Source organism: Bubalus bubalis, chromosome 2 (assembly GCF_019923935.1).
Source record: "Bubalus bubalis isolate 160015118507 breed Murrah chromosome 2, NDDB_SH_1, whole genome shotgun sequence".
Classification (NCBI taxonomy): domain Eukaryota; kingdom Metazoa; phylum Chordata; class Mammalia; order Artiodactyla; family Bovidae; genus Bubalus; species Bubalus bubalis.
Window position 1 is genome coordinate 66,007,598 of NC_059158.1, and position 9,179 is coordinate 66,016,776.

Genomic DNA, 9,179 nt, shown 5'->3' on the forward strand with positions numbered 1-9,179 from the left:
AGAAGGCTCCCTCTTCGCATGACACCTGTGTTTACTTTCCCCGCCCTCCATCCCTTTTACTTGTTCACTCTCCCTGCTCTTGCCCTCTCATTCCTGTCACATCTCAAGCCATTATTCATCACCAATTAGGATTCATCACCAAGAAGGATGGTATTTCTACTGACGTGACCACTATTAAAGGAAACTTCAATCTTTTCTGGAAAATATGATGCTCTAAAAATACTAGAAGGTGGCTTCAATAGTTAACTTCTAATACAAATATTTTAAAAAATTAAATACAATCACTAAGTATTTAAAAATATTATGACCAAAACACCTCCATATTTACTCAGGTATCTACATACTACTTGACTTTCCTCTTGAATTCCACTCCCATGTTCCATTAAAAAGAGGGTCTAGGGGATGCACATTAATTACATAAATAAGCTAACTGGTGAAACAAAATTAATTTCTAATTTACTTGAATAAACAATAACTTCATAAGGAATATCTATTATCTTACCAAAATCATAACGGTAGTAATTCCAGCTTTCATACTGGCCTCCTTGATTATCTGCAAGTCCCTTTTCTCCATATTTGTCGTATTTTTTCCGCAGATCTTCATCTTTGAGTACTTCATATGCTCTATTTATTTTCAAAAAATCACTATGTGCATTTGGGTTATTCTATTAAAAATATTAGATATAATATTTGTTTCAGATACACAATCAACTGATTTAATTCTGAGAATTCTTTGAGAGTAGATACCAAGATGAGGAGTAGTTTAATATGAAATGGGCATCACACATTGAAATAAAAAAGTAAAAAAAGTATTTTTAAAAAACTACAATCTTAAAAATTAAGAACAGAGAAATGAGAATTAATGCCTCAAGAGGTTGACAGAGGTGGTCATAGAATTATGACCTCTAAAAGATGCAACAGAAAAAACAGACTAATGAATCCTTGGAAACAATATTGTAAATATCATGTGTGACCTCTAAAACAATCATAAAGAAAATTTTAGGTTACCTGTTTGAGGCAAAATCTAAAAAAAAGTATGTAACCCAATCTATCATATAATGACATAAGAACTAATACCAGAGTAATAACTCAAAACTGGACCGATATGTTTCATTTGTCAGTGTTTCTCATAGAACTGCTTTTCGAAGAATGCTTTCATTTAAATCAGCAAGCCCCAACCATTCTGGCACCAGGGACCCTTCCCAAGGAAGATAATTTTTCCACGGAAGGGGTGGGGCATGGGGTGCGGTTTCGCTATGACTTATGCACATTGCATTTATTGTGTATTTACTTCTATTATTATTACACCAGCTCCACTTTAAATTTCCAGGTAATGACATTTGAAAATCTAAAGAAAAATTTGAAAAAATGAAAATCCTATACACAACAGAATGTTGATCTCAGGAAATAACAAAAGTTTTAGAGCAATACCAATTCTATTGCTTGGCTTTATGTGATGGAAATAAAATAATCCTACTTAAATTCTATCTAGGAACTTCCCCGGTGGCCTAGCGGTTAGGATTCCTTTCATTGTGGTGGCCTGGGTTCAATCCCTGGTCAGGGAAGATCCTGCAAGCAGAGTGGTGTGGCCAAAAATAAGTAAAAATAATTTTAAAAATAGTTACTGAAGTTAACAATAAAAACTTTATCTAGAAAATTATAATTAAATCTTTCTTCTTGATGATTATCAAATCTCATTAAGAAAAAAACAAAATGAGATAAATTATAAAAATATCTTAAGAATTAAAAGTTTTGAAAGATTACATTATGGAATACATAACCAAATATTTATGATTGGCATTAACTGGACTTGGCTGCCAAGTTTTACTTTGTAATACTTTCTGACTCTGGTGTTAGATTTAAAGTACATAGGAGAAAAAAGTGGAAGCATGCTATTAATAGCTATTGCTGCTGTTTTTAGCAAGACATACCATCTATATGCTCTAAGCAAATACTTTTTCTTACTGTTCTAAAATACTTGATTTTAACCTGCTTTACAAAGAAAACTACTTCTGCTTTATGATTAACATCTGTAATAGAACTGCTGGAAATTAGTTTTCAAATCGAGAGAACTGCATTTTGATACTGACATTCCTTTAACTCCTCTAAACTTAGAATATTTAGCTTCCTGTTTTTAGTACAGATTTGAATTATGATTTTTGACTAGTAGTGGTTGCTCTTAAGAATTCTGAGCACTAATTTAAAACACATTAATCAGATGGTTAAAAAGAAATTTTTACCTACCGGGTTTTTATCAGGATGTAGCTTCAATGCCAATTTCTTGAAAGCTTGTCTTATTTCTCTACTGCTTGCAGTTTTGGATACTCCAAGTAAACTGTAAAAATCCTGATCTGTACCCACTAAAATGGCCATATACATTATTAGAAAAAACAGCATGACCCTTTTCAAGTCTCTGACATAGTCATCTTTATTTAACCAGACTCCCATTGTTTTTCTTGTACAAGTTCTGATTTAAATAAACATTAAGATAATGCCACTGGTTCCAGTTGATGTAATATGCGAATTTGAGAACTTCTGTCCACATTACTCCAAAAGTGAAACAGGCATCATAAATTGTCTCCCCAAATTTTAATCTAAAGAGAAAAAATCAGGTAAATTACATTAAAAACAAACAAAAAAAACCCCAACCCATCAACAGCACTATTTACTAAATAACATGACCAGTAATATAATCTCCAGTAAATGGCAAATCAGGGTGAGTGCCTCAGGCTCTGTTCTTTGGGGGCCCGCTTCCTTCCTTCCATTATCTAGGTAGCCAGATTTATGCGATCATTCGCGTCAAGACAGCACTAGATAAAGGTTAAAAAAAAAAAAAAGGGAGCTAGTGTGGCTGCAGCTGTCTAGAACGTTTTACAAACAAATGCAGCAATTCTCAGCATCACAACAGGGGAGGGGGGTGGTGAACAGGAGGTGAGGAGCTACTTCCTTCCTTCTTCTACCCAGTTTAAGACTGGCCCTTTTGATCTGTTTCCTTTTTGGTTATTTCTCCACCCATTTACGCCTATCCAGTTTTCATTTCAATCAGCCTATCCAGTTTTCATTTCAATCAAATTTCACTTGTAGGAAATATCCTTTGGGGGTACAAGAGAGAAGCACCAGATCCTTCCAAAGAGTCTGTTATTTTTCATAAAACCGAAGCAAAAACGGCAGTGAATTTCTATTACTGTAACAGACAACGTAGAAAGTTGCCCGTTTTTTCTTCTGAATTTTCTCAGAAGGTGCTTTTCTTCTATCTAAGCAGTTACTATTTTATATAGCCATCAGAATAATAACTGCAAGTTATGTGTAATTTCACTACAAAGTTTACATTTGGCATAAATAAAAATAGAAAAAAAAGAAGAGAAGCAATCAGTCATTCAGACACGCTAACCTGGGCAGGATAAAAATAAAATCAAATCACATGCAAATTTGTATATACTTTAGTTCCAAAGATCTCATAATGTTTCGAAAAACCTAACTTTTCTAAGCATTCTCAGTTCCTCCTTTTCGTCATTTAATCCTAAATGCCTATTTTAACTTTTTTCTCACCTGTGAACGGTTTTCGATTCATTTCTAATCCTTCCTTCTCACGTCACCAAAAAAACCTTTGTAAAATAGAGCGATGTAGATTAATAAACATCCAGACTAGAAAGCATTTAGAATAAAAGAGATCATATTAGCAAACACCACTTGACAAGCGCTATTTGTTCCCTGCCCAGCGGTGGTGCTCAAAGTAGGCGTGGGCGTGCCTGACTTGCTACGCGCCGAGGTGCGCGGACAGGTGGAAGCTGCAGGTAAATTCAACACGGACTCCTTGCTGCCACCACTCCAGAATGGGTTGCGGCGAGTGGGAAAAGATGGGAGTCACTGGGAGTCAAGGGTTGCTGGTGTGTGAGACCTCAGACAGGGTTAGTGAGACAGAAACCTGGATAACTGAGGCTAAAGGGAGAAACTGGAGCAAAAAGCCGGCAACCGCTGAGCAGGAACCGCTGAAGAAAGGATGGTGTAGCTAGCAGGGGGAAAGACGACTGGGAGAGAGAACACAAAAATCCAGCCACAAGAGCGAAGAGCGGGGGGTGGGGGGCATAATTCCAGCGTACAGGCCATTTCGCCTCTCCCGGAGAGCCCAGGCCGCCACCAGCTCCAGCAAAGCCCCGGCCCCGGATCCAAGCCCACCTCGGTGTTGCGGGGTCGTCTCCTGCAGCTACTTCCCCATCCTCAATCCCCGGGGTTGGACCCCACACCGCCAAACACAACCTATGCGTTCCGGAGGGAAGCACGTACTCTGACCGCTGGGCCGCCGCGCCTGTGATGGGGTTGGACCAGCCACACCGGCAGCTACCAGCGCGGCCGGCTCCGGTCTGCTCGTCGCGCGGCGGTCTCCTAGGCGAGGCGGGGCGGGGACTGGCGCGGTGCATTGTGGGAAAGGCGTGGAGGCCGCTGCTTGGGAGGATTCGCCTAAGGACCTGCGGGCCGAACAGGGTGGGGAGGGCGGTGTAGGTTTAGGTTGACGTGGCTCTCGGCGCGGAATCCGGCTCCGGCTCCGGCTTCAACCCGGAGCTGAAGAACACGCTGTAACCACGAAGCCCGCGCACCCGCACCATTGCAGCGGGCGCGCGCCGCGGGCCGGACGCAGGACGACGTAGCCCGCCCCTTCCTGCTCCCGTTGCTGTGGTTACGGCAACTATTCGGAGGGCTGGTTTACGCGTGCGGTTTCTTGCTGACCCTGTTCTTAAAGGGAAAGGCAGACCCATTACAGTACTTTTCTGTTTGGTGGGTGAGTGGGCCAGAAAGGGGAAATTTTGAAGGAAAAGGGAAACTAAACTGAAGTGACATTGATAGCAGTGTCAGTCTAGAGTGAAGAGGCAGTAGGAAATTTGGAAGCAATAAAAATAGTTATGAGTGTGTGTGTAGGCGACAAACGTGAGTGTTCTACTGTTTTGTCCGACTTCCTGGTCCTTCAAGCTGGAAACTGGGGAGTTGTGCATACTCCTGTCTCCCACATTTACATCTAAATGATATGGTGTATAAACTGCATTTTGATCTACAGCATTATAACTAGGCTTCCCGGAGTGGTAAATCAGCCTGCTAGTGCAGAAGAGGTAACAGACACACGTTCAATCCCTGGGTGGGGAAGATCCCATGGAGTAAAAATGGCGGCCCACTCCAGTATTCTTGAGTGGTGAATACCATGGACGGGGGAGCCTGGCGAGCTACAGTCCATGGGGTCACAAAGAATTGGACATGACTGAGAACACTGAGAGCACACACAATATAACTAGAACAGTTGAAGTATGGCTGGATGGCATCACTGACTCGATGGACGGACGTGAGTCTGGGTGAACTCCCGGAGTTGGTGATGGACAGGGAGGCCGGGCGTGCTGCGATTCATGGGGTCGCAAAGAGTCGGACACGACTGAGCTACTGAACTGAACTGAACTGAACTGAGAACACTGAGCGCACACACAATATAACAAGAACAGTTGAAGTAGATGCATTTGCAACCATCAAAAGAAAAAACATCCTAATGAAAAGAATGCCTACTTATGACAGCAACCTTAATATGAGTGGTAATAATTTCATGTGTAGTAAATCAAATGTCAGCTTGTTAAAAAATGATGAGCATGTAGGATCCATAGCTAAACTAATACCTGACCGGAAAGAAGAGAAAGTAGCCAGAGCAAAGGCAGAAATATTAGAAGTAGCCTCATGCAATAGTAGCTAATGAGTGCCGTGAACTGGTCTAAGAACACATGGAATTCAGTCCTCCAAGTTCTCTGATATGATAGGGACTATTATTATATCCAGTTCACAGTTGAGGAAAACAAGGTAAATATCTGATAGAGCAGGGGTTCATACCTGAGCAGCCTTGCTCCAGAGACGGTAATGTTAATCATTATGCCACACTGTGAGCCACCAAAATCTTTAGAGTAAATTGAAAAGCAAAAAGGAAACCTGGAGAATCAAGCAGGGACTACATTACAGTGGGTTTTATGCCATGATGAAGACATAGACTACCTTTCAGGTAATAAAAAAGCTACTTAAAGCTTTTAAGTAAGGAACTGTATTTTAGATCGTTCTGGTAGCTACTGGAGAGTGAATACAAAGGGGCCATGACTGGAGAAATGGAAAACAGAAAAGTAAATTTGGCAAGAATGGTAATAGTTGGATGTGGGAGATAAAAAAAGGATCTAAGGGTAACTTCTGCTTTAGATGGATGAGTACCACTCACTGAATGAAGATCTATTTAGGGAAAAGATAAAGGTTTCTGATTTGGATATATCTATTTCACGTTTCCTAGATCATGTCCAAATAAAGACACAGAGTATAAAATTCATGTAAAGTGTCTAGACTAGAGAAGAAAACAGGAGATTATCAACTAATCTGTGGTAGTTGGACCCATGAGCATGAATAAGATTACTCAGAAAAAGTATGCAGAATAAACAAAGTTGTGGACCAAGGATAAAATCTTGGGAAACTCTAACATCAAGAATGTCTTACAGTCAATGAAACATCAACAAAATTATAAGGCAATCCATGGAATGAGAGAAAATGTTTGAAAATCATGTATTTGATAAAACATTTATATTCAAAAATATATGAAACACTTATACAACTGAATAATAAAAAAAAACTCACAAAACAAATTTTAAAAATATCCAATTAAAAGATGGGCAGAGGATCTGAATAGACATTTTTTTCTAAGTACAGATGTCCAATAGGTACATGAAAAGATGCTCAGACTCATTAATTGTCATTGAGTCCAGGGTCATACTTACTGCTTCCTGCACAGCATGCCAATAAATTTAGAGACCAGCTTTTTAGCAACTTTATTCAGAAAACCATCAGACTGAGAAGGTGGCAGATTTGTGTCCTAAAAATCCATTTTACCTGAGTTAGAATTTAACTTCTTTTATACTAAAAGCGGAAGGAGTAAAGTCAAATGTTTCCTGGTTCAGGTCAACCTCCAGAGGGGTTGTGTTAATCTTGTCCTGCCTGTAGACATTCACAGGTGGGCCTGATCAGGATGTTTCCTGTGAGCTATACAAAGGAATTGTAGCTTAATGCTCATTACTTGGGAGGCAGGGTTCCCAGAGATGGATATTATGAATAATTTAAGTTTATAGGCACCATCCCTTTAGTGATTAACTTGTAATAGAATACAAAGTTTCTTCCCTATTACATAATCATCAGTTCAGTTCAGTTCAGTCGCTCAGTCGTGTCCGACGCTTTGCAACCCTATGAATCACAGCACACCAGGCCTCCCTGTCCATCACCAACTCCTGGAGTTCACTCAGACTCACGTCCATCGAGTCAGTGATGCCATCCAGCCATCTCATCCTCTGTCGTCCCCTTCTCCTCCTGCCCCCAATTCCTCCCAGCATCAGAGTCTTTTCCAATGAGTCAACTCTTCCCATGAGATGGCTTAAGTACTGGAGTTTCAGCTTTAACATCATTCCTTCCAAAGAAATCCCAGGGCTGATCTCCTTCAGAATGGACCGGCTGGATCTCCTTGCAGTCCAAGGGACTCGCAAGAGTCTTCTCCAACACCACAGTTCAAAAGCATCAATTCTTCGGCGCTCAGCCTTCATCACAGTCCAACTCTCACATCCATACATGACCACAGGAAAAACCATAGCCTTGACTAGACGAACCTTTGTTGGCAAAGTAATGTCTCTGCTTTTGAATAAGCTATCTAGGTTGATCATAACTTTCCTTCCAAGGAGTAAGCGTCTTTTAATTTCATGGCTGCAGTCACCATCTGCAGTGATTTTGGAGCCCTCAAAATAAAGTCTGACACTGTTTCCACTGTTTCCCCATCTATTTCCCATGAAGTGATGGGACCGGATGCCATGAGCTTCGTTTTCTGAATGTTGAGCTTTAAGCCAACTTTTTCACTCTCCACTTTCACTTTCATCAAGAGGCTTTTTAGTTCCTCTTCACTTTCTGTCATAAGGGTAGTGTCATCTGCATATCTGAGGTTATTGATATTTCTCCCGGCAATCTTGATTCCAGCTTGTGTTTCTTCCAGTCCAGTGTTTCTCATGATGTACTCTGCATGTAAGTTAAATAAGCAGGGTGACAATACACAGCCTTGAAGTACTCCTTTTCCTATTTGGAACCAGTCTGTTGTTCCATGTCCAGTTCTAACTGTTGCTTCCTGACCTGCATACAAATTTCTCAATAGGCAGATCAGGTGGTCTGGTATTCCCATCTCTTTCAGAATTTTCCACAGTTTATTGTGATCCACACAGTCAAAGGCTTTGGCATAGTCAATAAAACAGAAATAGATGTTTTTATGAAACTCTCTTGCTTTTTCCATGATCCAGTGGATGTTGGCAATTTGATCTCTGGTTCCTCTGCCTTTTCTAAAACCAGCTTGAACATCAGGAAGTTCATGGTTCACATATTGCTGAAGCCTGGCTTGGAGAATTTTGAGCATTACTTTACTAGCATGTGAGATGAGTGCAATTATGTGGTAGTTTGAGCATTCTTTGGCATTGCCTTTCTTTGGGATTGGAATGAAAACCGACCTTTTCCAGTCCTGTGGCCACTGCTGAGTTTTCCAAATTTGCTGGCATATTGAGTGCAGCACTTTCACAGCATCATCTTTCAGGATTTGGAATAGCTCAATTGGAATTCCATCACCTCCACTAGCTTTGTTCATATGATGCTTCCTAAGGCACACTTGACTTCACATTCCAGGATGTCTGGCTCTAGGTGAGTGATAACACCATCGTGATTATCTGGGTCGTGAAGATCTTTTTTGTACAGTTCTTCTGTGTATTCTTGCCATCTCTTCTTAATATCTTCTGCTTCTGTTAGGTCCATACCATTTCTGTCCTTTATTGAGCCCATCTTTGCACGAAATGTTCCCTTGGTATCTCCAATTTTCTTGAAGAGATCTCTAGTCTTTCCCATTCTGTTGTTTTCCTCTATTTCTTGGCATTGATCGCTGAAGAACGCTTTCTTATCTCTTCTTGCTATTCTTTGGAACTCTGCATTCAGATGCTTTTATCTTTCCTTTTCTCCTTTGCTTTTCATTTCTCTTCTTTTCACAGCTATTTGTAAGGCCTCCTCAGACAGCCATTTTGCGTTTTTGCATTTCTTTTCCACGGGGATGGTCTTGATCCCTGTCTCCTGTACAATGTCTTGAAGCTTATTCCATAGTTCATCAG

At 40.5% G+C, this 9,179-nt stretch overlaps 1 protein-coding gene across 2 annotated transcripts in view; it reads right to left on the reverse strand.

Moving 5' to 3' along the window:
- Nucleotides 1-4,658, reverse strand: part of DNAJC10 (DnaJ heat shock protein family (Hsp40) member C10) — a 48,660-nt gene extending 44,002 nt beyond the window's left edge. The window contains exons 1-5 of one of the 2 annotated variants that reach the window (XM_045163669.1): nt 4,285-4,658; nt 3,812-3,813; nt 3,550-3,605; nt 2,245-2,594; nt 503-665 (exon numbers count right to left, since the gene is read on the reverse strand). In XM_045163669.1, the coding sequence (XP_045019604.1) occupies nt 503-665; nt 2,245-2,448 (367 nt within the window). In that variant the 5' untranslated portion in view covers nt 2,449-2,594; nt 3,550-3,605; nt 3,812-3,813; nt 4,285-4,658. Of the gene's footprint in view, nt 1-502; nt 666-2,244; nt 2,595-3,549; nt 3,606-3,811; nt 3,814-4,176 lie in introns of both variants that reach the window. The other variant, XM_044932736.2, reaches the window with a different exon arrangement.
- Nucleotides 4,659-9,179: the final 4,521 nt, after the last annotated feature.